The sequence below is a fragment of the Rhinatrema bivittatum genome, chromosome 13, assembly GCF_901001135.1.
Source record: "Rhinatrema bivittatum chromosome 13, aRhiBiv1.1, whole genome shotgun sequence".
NCBI classification, from domain to species: Eukaryota; Metazoa; Chordata; class Amphibia; order Gymnophiona; family Rhinatrematidae; genus Rhinatrema; species Rhinatrema bivittatum.
The window spans coordinates 40,705,905-40,720,718 of NC_042627.1; the positions used below are offsets into that span (position 1 = coordinate 40,705,905).

The 14,814-nt window shown below is 42.7% G+C and overlaps 1 protein-coding gene across 1 annotated transcript in view; it reads left to right on the forward strand.

Annotated features, from left to right (window-relative positions):
• Positions 1-13,952, forward strand: part of THSD4 (thrombospondin type 1 domain containing 4) — a 1,544,828-nt gene extending 1,530,876 nt beyond the window's left edge. Inside the window, 1 exon segment of the mRNA XM_029575745.1 lies at positions 11,572-13,952. Coding sequence (XP_029431605.1) covers positions 11,572-11,714 — 143 coding nt within the window. The 3' untranslated portion in view covers positions 11,715-13,952.
• The last annotated feature ends 862 nt before the right edge of the window (positions 13,953-14,814 follow it).

A 14,814-nucleotide genomic window follows, 5' to 3' on the forward strand; every position in this document is an offset into this window, starting at 1 on the left:
TGGGACCGAGGCCTCTGGCACAGCGGCTGTGCCAGAGGTTCGCGTGCCGGTAGCCAGCCAGCCAGCCAGCGCGCAAGTTACCCCAGAGGCAGGTGTAACTCCTTGAAATAAGGCAGGGGGGGATTTAGGTAGGGCTGGGGGGTGGGTTAGATAGGGGGAAGGAAGGGGAAAGTGGGAGGGAGCAGAAGAAAAGTTCCCTCCGAGGCCACTCCGATTTCAGAGTGGCTTTGGAGGGAATGGGGAAGGCCATCGGGGCTCCCCTAGGGCTCGGTGCGTGCAAAGTGCACAAGTGTGCACCCCCTTGCGCACGCCGACCCCGGATTTTATAACATGACCGCGGCAGCGCGCGCATGTTATAAAATCGGGTGTACATTTGTGCGCGCTGGATAGCTTGCACAAATGTACCTCGCGCGCGCTCGTTTAAAAATCTGCCCCTATACGTATGAGAACAAGCAAAGCACATAAAACCGCGTACTATCTCCATAGTATTTAGTATTTACTATTTATTAAACATTTATAAACTACCTATGCAATTGTCCTAGGTGGTATACAAACAAACATACACAATGATCATTTTAAAATAAAATAGAAGAAACTATAAATACATAGCTAAGCTTGTGGGTTGTTGATTGCAATATCACTCATGCATTATAGTTCCTGGAGTTACCAGTATTGAGCTCAAGTTTCTCAATAAGACTATTCATTTCTCTCGTTAGTTATTTTATTTGTCTTTTTACAGCAGCACCTAGAATGGAGTACAAAATACTCATTAAAAAACAACAAATAGAACATAAAAATAGAATAACTAAATGACAGTTTAGTTTATACTTCTACAAATGACTCTGTGGTGCACTGAACATCAATAAAGAAATACATAAAGTTCTTTACAAATCCATTTTACTATTACTGCAGATTTGTAGAGATCACATGATGCTATGAGTCTAGCTTTTGAGCTCTGGATGGCCACCCCTTACAAACTATTTCTACATGTGATTTTCTTTTTTTTACATAATTTTGCACTGCTAGCAGTGTCAATAGCAACGCTGAAAGGATGTTCTTTACTTGGACTGCTTCACTATGAATAAAAGACTATTATGATTCTCAATGTCTGGATAACAATTTTTTTGAACTTTACACACCTTGCTCTTCTTGTTATATAATTGACTGTGAAGTTGACTTTTTCCACTTCCTTTTGGAGGTCAACATAAAACTAGTCTGCCTTTTAGTAACTGGTTAAATCAGGATCAGGAATTCTTATTAAGGATTTCTTGGGTCAGAAATAGAAATCTTTATGTGAACATGAATGGTCACCATAATATATATATTTATTTTACATATTTGATCAATCATAAATTTTACATAAAGTGATGGCCCCCATCTTTTTTATGGAAACAGCTAAGGGTGTCTTGAGAAGGGACATCAGTGGATATGTTAAGAGACGTGACTTGGATAAAGATATTCTTGATGTAGGGCAAGAAATTGGAAGGTTGTGTGCAGGAAGTATCGAGTTATTATGGAATTACATATGTTCAAATCACCAGGGCTGGATGGCCTGGATGCGAGTTTTTAAAAGGCAAAACAAACTAAGATTTTGGAGAGTCTCAGTGTACTGTTTGAGTGCAATGGTTCAATTAGGGTGGATGCTGAATTCTTTGAAAAAAGCCACTATTGTGATTATTCCTAAAGTAGGCAGAGATTTGATTCTACTAGGCTCTTATCACCTGATATCATTATTTAATAAGAACATAAAAATATGTGCTAAAGTAATTGCTAGCTGTCAAATATATCTTATCCACTTTGGTTTCCTCTGCTCAGGCAGGTTTTGTGTATAGGAGGAAACTGATTCTCCATGTCGATAGGCTTCTTTTGGTGTTGGTAGTATGTGCTCTAGGTAAATTAAAGTTTTACATGAGAAAGCATGTGATAGAACCACTTGGAATTGTTAAGTTTTATGTTGGAGAACTTTGTTTTTTTTGGGCCCTATTTTTTTATTATTATATTATGGTTTTGTATTCTACTCCAGCAGCACAAATTAGTGCTAATAGTTCCATGTCTGAGGTATTCGGACTTTCAAGGGTATTAGACAGGGTTGTCCACTTTCGCCACTACTGTGCATCTTATTACTAGAGTGGGAGCCAGATGGCCGTCCTTTCAAAGAAAAAATTGTTTAAAGTGTTACTATTTGCAGCTCATATTTTGCTTTTCATATTTAATGCCCAAAGGTTATTGCCCAATATATTCATTTTATTTAAAAAATGTAGTAGCTTCTCAGAGCTTAAATTAAACCTTGATAAATCCAAGGCACTGGACATTAGAGGAACATTGCGGGAGGACTGGGTGGATTTTCCACTGAAGTGGGCTAATGATAGTATTAAATATCATGGTTTAAAGATTAATAGAGACCTTATCAAGTTGTATGTGGATAATATGTACCCCATTACACTTGAGCTTCAACAGAGTATTAATTAAAAGGATTTTATCCCCTAAATTTTTATACATATATTATGCAGATGATTTATTTGCTTCTTCTTAAAAAACACACTTGTCAGACATTGCATGTCTCCAAGAGACCCACCTCACTGAGTTGGAAAGTCGAAAACTCAAGAGGGACTGGGTGGGCATCTGTATCTTTGCAGCAGCGGTGCGAAGGAAAGGTGAGGTTGCCATATTAGTACACAAAAATGCTAATTTTCAGGTTCATAATACTCTTGCTGACGAGGAAAGATCGCTATGTCATACTAATGGGTGTCTGGAACAACAAACCGGTCACAATTTGCAATATCTACGCCCCCGAATGCTTATAGTCATACATTTTTTGTAGAACTTGGCAATCTATTGCAACTACACAGTCAAGGTACACTGTATGTAGCAGGTGATTTTAATTGTGTTCATGAGACCCTATTGGACAGAAACACTCCACAGACCCGCACAACAGGTGAGCAGAAACAGGGAGTGGCCTATTTGTGCCAACAACTACTCTTACTTGATGTATGGCGAACGCTACACCCTAGTGAGAGAGACTATACCCATATATCCAGGTCTCATCACACGATGTCCCGGATAGATTACATATTGGTATCTCAACAGGATTTTTTTACAGTTTCCCAGGCAAATATTAAAAGCCTGGCAATCTCGGATCATGCCCCAATTTCAATTCGTATACAAACCCCAGGATTAGAACACCAAGTGAGGCTTTGGAGGTTTCCATCTTTTCTGAAGGATGAGGCTGCTTTTAACGTCTTTCTGAAGGAAAAGTGGAAGACTTTTGCAAAGGATAACCAACAACACACCACTACTCCTCTTCTTTTTTGGGACACAGCCAAAGCGGTACTCCGCGGTGAGATTATTTCCTATGTTCATTCTCAAAGTAAACGCATTAACCAATCCATTTTAGATCTGGAGACCAAGTTGCAGAGAGCAAAGCGACTCCTTTCCTCTCACAACATTAGTAAACATAGGGTGGAGTTTTATAGTATTCTGGGACGTTTAAATACCTTACTCGACGCCCGAGCTCGCCTTTATTTGTGGGGAGGACAGAAGTCACTTTTCAAATTTGGCAATAAAATGGGTCGGTTGTTAGCCAGACTAGCTAAAAATCAGACACCCCGCTCGTTTATAGCGAGATTAAAAACTCCGTCAGGGCAGGAAACTGTAAAGGAGATAGAAATATGTGCCGCCTTCCAACACTATTATGCAACACTGTATAGCCCGGAGTTGGGAGATGATGGTGAGGGGGCTGACACTTTTTTTCAGGATGTACACTTACCCACATTGACAGCAGCCCAACGAGAATTTTTGAATAAGCCCATTCAGGTATATGAAGTTTCACAGGTTATTTCTGCTGCTCAGCCGGGGAAATCCCCCGGACCTGACGGGTTTTCCTACGATTTCTATAAAATCCTGTCGCCTTACATTAGCGAGACATTAACTAAGTACTTTATAGAAGGCCTGACACAGGATAGTTTCCCAGCCGCTTTTAATCATGCCCATATCACCCTTATACCAAAACCGGGCAAAGATAAAACATGCCCGTCCTCCTACCGGCCCATCACTCTATTAAATTGTGATTTTAAGATTCTTGCAAAAATTTTGGCGGAACGCCTAAAGATATTCTTCCCTGGTTTAATTTCCTTGCATCAGACAGGTTTCGTAAGGGGCCGGAAACCGAATCTGACAATTACAAAATTGCTCACTGCAATGACCATATGTCGTACTCAACAGATACCAGCACTGGTAGTGGGACTAGATTCTGAAAAGGCTTTTGACCGCGTTAACTGGTCGTATCTCTTCACAGTTTTACAGAGGTTTGGCATTAGAGGAGATTTTCTGACTTATATAACCTTACTTTACAAGACCCCTACCTCCAGAATTTTAGCCAATCAATGCCGATCGGAGGAAATCCCCATACAGCGGGGAGTCAGGCAGGGGTGCCCCTTATCTCCTCTACTGTATATTCTGGCACTGGACCCCCTGCTGCGAAAGATTGCTGGGAGTGGAGAGGTGAAAGGGTTTGGTGGACCCCAATATATTTTTAAGGTTGCTGCCTTTGCAGATGACCTGCTGGTGTACCTCACAAACCCCCAGTCTTCGCTTCCCCATGTGCTGGATCTGTTGGCTCAATATAGTCTGTTCTCTGGTCTCAAAATAAATTATGGTAAATCTGAGGCCCTGGATGTTACAGGCACTTTGCGAGACACTTGGCCCGGTGTTTTTCCCCTTCGGTGGGCGGCGGACACCTTAAAATATTTAGGTATCTATATACCACATAGCCTGTGTAACTTTTATCATGCCAATATTCACCCCCTGCTTACTAACACCCTGGCCACCTTCAAGCGATGGACTTCATTGCCTTTATCTCTCCTGGGACGTATTCACTTATTTCAAATGATAATACTCCCGAAATGGCTTTATGTCCTACAGTTGGCCCCTCTCTGGATTTTAAAAGCCGACCTTTTTCGATTTCAAAGGGCCCTACGCTCCTTTCTATGGAGAGATAAGAGGGCTAGAATTCCAATAGAGGTACTCATGCGCCCGAGAGTGAAAGGGGGTCTGGGGTGTCCTAATTTAGAACTCTACAACCTAGCGTGCGGGGTACGCCATATTAGAGACTGGATCTCAGGATTATCCTCCTTGACCCCCCACACTCACTTGCTGGAATGGTATGCAGTCCGGACACTAAATCCCTTAGTACAAATACCTGCTCACATGGTCCCCCTTTATTTGAAACCACAACCCCTCTTGAGATTATGCAGGAAGTCATGGCATCTATTATGTACACTGGGGGGGTTACCTGCATTCCAACCAATGTTTTTAACGATTACAGGGCATGATTTATTCCCACCGGGATCTGGGGGCGGAGCTTTTCAACGATGGAAGGGTCTAGGGCTCAATTATATCTCCGATCTTTATGATGGAAGGACGGGAACTCTTCTCTCATTCCCCACCCTCCAACAACGATTTTTAGTGCCTAGTAGTGATTACTTTGCTTACTTACAGATTACCCATTTCCTCCGTACCGGAGTGCCCCGGTTGGAGGCTGCCCCAGCTGTCCAACGATTGGGAGACTTGGTGCAAGTGGGGAACAGATGCAAAAATAGAGTCTCCCAGCTTTATAGAGAATTGCTTGTATATTCGGAAGTAGATGTGCTTGCCACGCTTTATGGTAGATGGGGGGAATGGGCTTTGTTTTCCTTGACCTATGCAGAATTTGTGGCCTGTTTTACTGATATACCTTTGTTATCCGAAAATGTACTGCTACAAGAAACCCAGTACCGATTTCTATGGCTTAGTTATATTACCCCTAAAAGGGCTTATCAAATGAAGATAACGCCATCCTCCCACTGTCGTCGGTGTGGACAAGACAATAGTAATTTTTTCCATTGTTTCTGGGATTGTTCAAAAATCTCGAACTTCTGGAACCAGGTGTGTAAAGCATGTTCGTCCTTTATGGGGCGTTTCCTGCTGCCGGATCCTAATCTTTGGCTATTCGGGTCGGTACATTGTCTACCGGTGCCTCTCTCAGACCATGAGAGGCTTCTGATTTGTCGAGCGGGGTTGGTGGGGAAGCAATTAATACTGGCTATGTGGATGGAGGCTCCTGCCCCCTGTTATGAGAGATGGTTCCAAAAAATGGTTCGATTATGCTCTATGGAGCATGCCCTCCTCACAGTGGCGATGCCAAAGAGATCTGTACATATAAACACTATTTGGGCCGCTTTCACGAAATATTTGACTCCGAAGACAGGGACTAACTGGGATCCATGGTCTGTGACCCAACGGGCTTGATACATTGGACTGTACAAACCTTCCCCTCCCTAAAGCACAGGACTGTGAGGGGAGCTATAACTCCTCTTCTCGAGGACGGGGAAAAATGAAGCTCTCCCCTCTGAACTTTCTTGCGGAAAAACAACGGAGGATAGCAACGTACCATTTGAACTCCATCTGGGGAGGGGGGGTGGGGGGTGGGATAGGGCACTGTTTCTTATTCCTTGTTCACTGTTTGAGGGCATTTGTAAAGAAGCATTACATTGTTGTATACATGCTTGCTGTTTAATATTGGAAAAATCTGAATAAAGATAGTTTAAAAAAAAAAAACCACACTTGTATGCCACAAAAGATCTGCTTATGATTTCTCTGGGGAGGAAAGAGAGTATGCATATCTTTGCATATATTAATGACATCCAATGACGTGGGAGGCATGAGTTTCCCTAATTTTAAATTGTAAAACATGGCCTGTCTCATGAAGTCATTAGGCGATTGGTTGTTGGGCAAGGGTATGTTTACAGATCTTGGGATGGAATGAGTGAGCATTTTCTTTGAGCCTACAGGTTACTCTCTATGCGAAAAAGGAAGCATTACTGCCTGCTGTTGCTCATTCCATGGTATTTATGTCACTGAGGTCTGGTACCAGTTCGCAGCCTAGCTATAGCAGAAGCACCAGGCCCGGCAGTAGGATGCTACTGCAGTCCAGGCTGAATAAATGAAACATATTAGGGTACAGGGGGTGTATTTTTATGTATTTATTTATTTAACATTTTATACACCATCATTCCACATAAAGATCACAACGGTATACAGATGACATACATAATATCAATATAATGAATTAAAAAACACTCATAGACCTAAATAATAAAAATAAAATAATACACATCAAATAGTCATCACATTACATATAGCTTTATAGGGATGTGCAGAGCAAAATTTTATGTTCATATTTTTTATGTCCGAAAGGGGGTCCCACTTGCGGCCAATATGGACATAAAAAAAATCCAATGAGTTGGGTATATGTACATATGTGCAAAAAAAAAAATTAAACCCCCTCACCCTCCTTAATCCCCCCCCCAGACTTACCACAACTCCCTGGTGATCGAGCGAGGAGTGAGGACGTCATTTTCTGCAATCCTTGGCGAGAAGCATGTGACGTCGGTGGCACGTCGAGTGACGCGGCGTCACGTGATTCCCGGCTCGTTCGCGCCGGACGGCTCGTTCGGCCCAAAAAGAACTTTTGGCCAGCTTGGGGGGGCCTCCTGACCCCCCCAAGCTGGCCAAAAGTTCTTTTTGGGCCGAACGAGCCGTCCGGCGCGAACGAGCCGGGAATCACGTGGCGCCGCGTCACTCAGACGCGACGTCACGTGATTCCCGGCAAGTTCGCGCCGGACGGCTCGTTCGGCCCAAAAAGAACTTTTGGCCAGCTTGGGGGGGCCTCCTGACCCCCTCAAGCTGGCCAAAAGTTCTTTTTGGGCCGAACGAGCCGTCCGGCGCGAACTTGCCGGGAATCACGTGACGTCGGCGTCACGTGATTCCCGGCTTGTTCGCGCCGAACGAGCCGTCCGGCGCGAACTTGCCGGGAATCACGTGACGTCGCGTCTGAGTGACGCGGCGCCACGTGATTCCCGGCTCGTTCGCGCCGGACGGCTCGTTCGGCCCAAAAAGAACTTTTGGCCAGCTTGGGGGGGTCAGGAGGCCCCCCCAAGCTGGCCAAAAGTTCTTTTTGGGCCGAACGAGCCGTCCGGCGCGAACGAGCCGGGAATCACGTGACGCCGGCGTCACTCGACGTGCCGCCGACGTCACATGCTTCTCGCCAAGGATTGCAGAAATGGCGTCCTCACTCCTCGCTCCATCACCAGGGAGTTGTGGTAAGTCGGGGGGGGGGGGGATTAAGGAGGGTGAGGGGGTTTATATTTTTATTTTGGCTCAACAATCGCGATTTCCCACATATCGAACATATCTATGTTCGATATGTGGGAAATCCGATCGTTTATGTCGAATCAATTTTTTAAGTAAAAAAAAAATATGAGTTGCGTTTTACTAATGCGGTCAATCCGAATGCACACCCCTATAGCTTTAGTCCCTCTCACTTTTGAAATATACTTAACTTTAATTTCTCTCATTACTAATGTTTATATTCACAGTTCTATTACAAAGTTGCAATCTCTATATCTCTATTAAACAAGCTTATAAGCATTTTTACATAGCCATATTTTTAGTTCACATTTAAATCTCTTACCATCAGTTAAAGTACATAACGTTGCTGGCATTAAATTCCATAGCTTAAGGTCTGCTATGGAAAATGCACAGTCTCTTACTTCAGTTAAGTGTGCACTCCGAATTGTAGGAACAACCAAAAAAACTTTATTTTGGGATCTCCGTGTTCGTTGCAGAGTAGATAAATTGTGAAAAATAGCACCCGAGATAAAAAAAAAAAAAGGAGAAGCTGAGAAGTGCCCACACAGCCTTTTATCACATTTTGGGCTGCTAGCGGGCTAAGAAAGAGAGCCAGCCTCTTTATAAGGCTCTCATAAAAATAAACTATTTTATACCAGTATAAGAGGGGCAACTAGTAACTCGGGGTGAGGTTTTGCTGGTGGGCTAGGTTTTGGGGGCAGTTTTACATGCACAGACTGAGGTACGAACAGCACATAGTTTGATAGTAGCTAGGAAGAGAGTGCATCAGGCTGTGTCAAGAGTACATTATCCAGATCTCATCTTTTTGTACCTTTCATCACTCCAAATCATATAAAATCTTCACCGATGTCTACTGTGCTGTTCGTACCTCTGACTGTGCATGTAAAACTGCCCCCAAAACCTTGCCCACCACCAAAACCTTACCCTGAGTTCAGAATGGCCCCTTAAAGTGATATAAAAAGTTGCCTAAAATGTGTGCCTCCCCAGAGGCACTCTCTCTCTCTTTTTCCTTCTCCACCTTTCCCCCTTCTCTCGCAAATCCCATTTCTGGCATAACACCAGGAAAAGGTGTAGTTATTTCCAGCATTAAATCCTGTGATAGTGTGCGTTATGCTATCACACACAATGTTAAGCACCCCTCATTTTCATAAACTCCTCCCAAATTCCTCCCACTTGAATGCATCTCATGATATGCTATTTATTGCATGTGTTATGGCATTATTATGGGCATTAGAGCCCTAACACCCATGATAAGGCCCTAACGTGATTTGAAAAATGACCCCCTTAGATGGTTCTAATTGAAAATTGGCTGACTTAGCCAAATAACTTTATCACGTTCTCAGAATGCCTCTTTTTTATCTGGCTATAACTTAGTTGGATGAATTTGCCAAAACTTCAGTTATCCATCTAAATGGCTTTTGAATATGGCCCTCATTTTGTATGCTTTTCAGTTTGATACAGTAAATTATACATCTGGGTGTTTTCAGAGACTTATTCATCTATTCAAGACTGGGAAATAGTCTTCAGCATCTCTTCACAAATAGCTGCACACTCTCAAGAGCTATTCTGTTTTAAAATCATGGCAGTGGTTTGGAAGTTAGATGTGCAGGCTAAAATAAATGATGACATGTACAAATGTAATTTGGCTGTATACAACACAAAGGGCCAGATTTTATAACATGTGCGTGGGCGTAGATTTGAGCGCGCAACCTGGCGCGCACAAATCTACGCTCGATTTTATAACATGCGCGCGGGAATATACGGGGGACCCGCTTTGCACCTTTAAATGCTGTAATATATACACTGTGGAGTTGCCGTCTAAAATGAAAACATATTACTGAATTTTGTGTGGACATTGAATTCTTTCCTGCACATTTTCTCTGGCAATAAGTTATACATCTATTAACAATGACCACAGGGAAAAATGTTCCATTCTCTTGACCATTTTTCATTTTAGGTCCTTTACCGGAGGCTACTTTTGTAGATAAATCACATGATCTGTTTCTCCAAAAAGGATGCTTGATAGCCAAAAAATGTATACTTCTTAAGTGGTTGGATGGAGCAGCTACTGACATTTCCCTATGAAAGGCTGGAGTACTTGATTTGCTTTTGAAGGATTTTCAGACCTCACTTAGCAAACCTTTAAAGAAAAGGAACTGGTTTCTTAGGATTTGGGGACCTTGCATTGCCTCTTTGCTTAAAGACATTCAGCTTAAGGTTCAATATAAAGTTTTAAACAGGGCAGGGTTTCTTGATAGTAAAGTCAGGTAATGCTTTTATGCAAATGGATGATGCATTGTATATTTGTTCTGTTAGACGTTTATGTTGGGGGAAAATGTTCTCTTTTTACCATATTGTTGATACACTATGGGCCTCATTTACCAATATTGCATTGGTAACGCATTAAGGGGTGTTTCCCATGCAAATGAGGCTTTTTTTCATGCAGTGGGAAAACTTTGCGTGCTGCAATGTTTTCACCATTCGTGAAGTCTCCCCAGTGCACGATAACACACCCAAAGAATCATCACAGTGTATGATATTTCCAGACAGCCTGTGTCAGTGTTCTGCAGGAAGGGGGAGAGAGAGAGAGAGAACCTTGCTATAGATCCTACTCCCTAGACAGGTATTTGTATCCCTATGAGAGGCCCACCTAGTAACTCGAAGTGGGGATTAGGTATTAGTGTAGGGGGTTGGGGGCCACTTTCACATTCAACGTGAGACGTACGAACAGAACAGTGGTCTCTTGTGAAGATTTGATGGCCTTCGGAGTGGGGAAACTCACTCCAAGATGAGATTTGGGCAATGTTCCCCCCACCTAGCTTGATGGACACTCTACCTGGGCAACAACAAGCTAGGTTGAGAGAACATTGTCCAAATCTCATCTTGGAGTGAGTTTCCCCACTCCGAAGGCCATCAAATCTTCACAAGAGACCACTGATCTGTTCGTACATCTCACGTTGAATGTGAAAGTGGCCCCCAACCCCCTAATCCCCACCTCGAGTTACTAGGTGGGCCTCTCATAGGGATACAAATACCTGTCTAGGGAGTAGGATCTATAGCAAGCCACTCTCTCTTGCTCTCTCTCTCCCACCCCCAGCTCCTGAATACCAAATTACAAATTTGCATTTGCAAATTGTATTAACGGCTGTTAGCATGAATTTATCTCCTGCGGTAACTCCTTGGAAAATGACCCCCTATGTGGCTTTAATAAAGAGATATTTACAAAAAAAAAGAAAGGTTTGTAGAGAGCTTCAGTTAAGTCACAAGTGATATTTGGACCACCAGTGAGCCATTTGAGTAACTACAATGTTGCTTCTATTTATGTGTGTGTGAGTGCGTATAATTACTTCTGTTTGCTTCAGCACATATCTTTTTTTTCCCCAGATGAAAACTGCAAAGATAAATACTATAACTGCAATGTGGTGGTGCAGGCTCGGCTCTGCGTGTATGCCTATTACAAGACCGCCTGCTGTGCTTCCTGCATGAGAGTGGCCAACAGGCAATCAGGGTTTCTGGGCCGCAGATAACATCTGTTATATCACTGCAGTGACAGAGAGAAGCATGCAGTACATCGTGACTAAAGCAAGCGGTACCGGCTGCGTGGATTACAACACATTCTGCCTTCCTTACAAAGATTGTTTTCCCTGCTCGCGATCCCCACTTCTTCAGTTGCCATCCAAATTTGTGTAGGAATGTTTTGTTTTGTTTTGTTTTTTTCATTTTAATTACGATATAAAACCATGATCTTTTTCAGAGCAATGTGTTTACTGACATTGGATGAAATAAATTCAAATTCATATCCTTTTCTTTAGAAAAAAAAAAAGCTTGAATGTCCTGAAAAGAAACTGATGTCAGAGCACTCTTTCTTTTTACAGGAAATGATTTTCCAATAATTGGGACGGCTTCCTTGGTACCTGAACGAAAGCTATTCTCCTTTGGAGTTTTGGGACTTTCTGGAATGAGCAGATTGAAATATTACATTGTTAGAAGGAAGTGTAAATATTTAGGAGGCATTCCATTATAAATTAAAAAAAAAACCAAAACTCCAGTGAATCCCAATGAGCCTGTTACCACAAAATAACAGCATTTACTTACTGCCACCTAAATCCATTTCTTTTAATTATGTATAAAGCTCAAGGTTTCTATAGTTATATTACCTTTAAATCTCCCTTTCCTTCCTTTTCTCTGCCTTCCCCTGTAACCCAATAAAATTTAAATAATTTGCCTGCAATTAATGGGCCAAGTCGCTAAAGCCAATATGATATGGCTTGCACTCTAAAGGCTGTTAGAGTACATGCTAAATAGCAGGCTAGTCACGATGATTCGTCTGAGCTATATTAGGAAAATGCATGCTTGCCAAAAACTATCCTACAGGCACATGCACCTAATGTAAAAATGGTGATAATGGGTTCCTTTGCACTTACTACACTTTTCACTAACCCCTGCTAAATTTGCCAAAGCTTAGGGCCCTGAAACGTTTAGCAGCAACTTGGAGGCAGGTGTTAAATATTATCATGCCTGCAGGTCTAGCATACTAATGCTTAATACAGGGCTCCAGTCTCATACCACCCCCCCTCACCTCCCCAAACCTCTGAACCATAACCAATGGAGCCCCCAAGCACTGGTCTTCCAAGCTCCTGATCCTAAAACAAAAGTCCTAATACTCTTCCCACCCACATGACTAAAATCATGAACCTTTCCGGGCCCCAGTTTCCTAGCGAAGCTCATCTTCTCCATCCCTCTGGTCTCCATCTCACTGAAAGCAAGATCCTCAAGAGTTTTCCAGCAGAAGGAAAGGCTTTGCACCTCCTGAGAACTACAAAATGATTACACCATTAAGGCGTGATACATTATGAAGTGCTGGTAGGTAGTACTTTTTCACTGTGCAGACTGGAATGGTGCCAGCAGGAGGTGCAAGCCTTCTTTCCTGCCAGTAAAGACTTAGACATCTTGCCATCAGTGAACTAGGATTTGGGACCAAAGAGCCAATTTTGACTGGGAGTTGGTGGGAGGGAATCAGGGTCTGCAGGGATTAATACTTTCGATCAGGTGGCTGGGAGGGGAGATTGAATCTGGAAAGGGACATACTTCTGAACTGGTTAGATTAGAGTGGGATTGGTGCTGAGTGGGCCATTGTTTCTGGGTTTGATGGATGGGAATGGGAATCGGGATATGGGAATTGGCTACTGCTATGGGTGGTAGCCCACACACAGGGTATTACTGTGTGTACTAATGTGCATTAAAATAACATCCATGAAAACAGGCTAACATGTCAATTTTAATGCATGATTTAGCAGTGCAGTTAATGCACAATATACTAAAAGGTGTAAAATCTGTAGCACATTGTGCATAAAGACCAGGGTTTCCATTAATTAATTCATCAGCATTAACAGTACCAGTAACCAAAAAGTATTACTTTTTTGTATCAGTGGTGACATTAATGCATATGCATTATTTAATGTAAGTTGCTCTAACTTGCACTAATTTAAAATATGATTAGCATATCTTTGCAGCTAATTAGTTCATAAACATACTTTTTATTAGGCTGTGTTACATCTATTATAACAATAATATGGACTAATACAATAAAGTACATTAACTATCTCTAGTGTTAACATACTTTAGTACAATGGCACCTGAGTAGCCAGAGCACTAAAAGTATGGTGGTAATTTTCAAAAGCATTTGCACGCTTAAAACTGGGTTTTACACATTAGTGCACCTTACCCGTGTAAGTGGGCTTTTGAAAATTGCTGCAATATATGCCATTGGTTTTACCCACGTAAAGTGCACTTAGGGCCTCATTTTCCAATATCGCAGTGGTAACGCATGAGGGGGCGAGTCCCATGCAAATAAGGCATTTTTCGTGCAGCGGGGAAACATCGCGTGACGCGATGTTTTCGCCATTTGCGGAAATGGATTCGCAAATCGCGAAAACATCGTGCACCGCGATAAAACAACCAATGAATCTTTGCAGTACAATAAAAGCGTCCAAACAGCCTATTTCCACTCTTAGGTGCTGCAAGCAAGATGTTATATGAAACTGAGAGAGAGAGAGAGATGCTATAGTGCTATGCCCTAGACAGGTATTTGTATCCCTATGGGAGGGCCACCTAGTAACTCGAGGTGGGGATTGCGTATGAGCGTAGGGGGTTGGGGGCCACTTTCACATTCAACATGAGACGTACGGAAAGAACAGTGGTCTCTAGTGAAGATTTGCTGGCCGTCGGAGTGAGGAAACTCACTCCAAGAAGAGATTTGGGCAACGTTCTCTCCACCTAGCTTGTGTTGCCCAGGTAGAGTGTCCATCAAGCTAGGTGGAGAGAACGTTGCCCAAATCTCTTCTTGGAGTGAGTTTCCTCACTCCGACGGCCAGCAAATCTTCACTAGAGACCACTGTTCTTTCCGTACGTCTCATGTTGACTGTGAAAGTGGCCCCCAACCCCCTACGCTCATACCTAATCCCCACCTCGAGTTACTAGGTGGCCCTCCCATAGGGATACAAATACCTGTCTAGGGCATAAGCACTATAGCAAGTCTCTCTCTCTCTCTCTCTCTCAACCTCAACCCTGCCCCTGAATATTAAATTGTGTTAATGGCTGTTAGGCAGATAAATGGCTTTTAAAAAA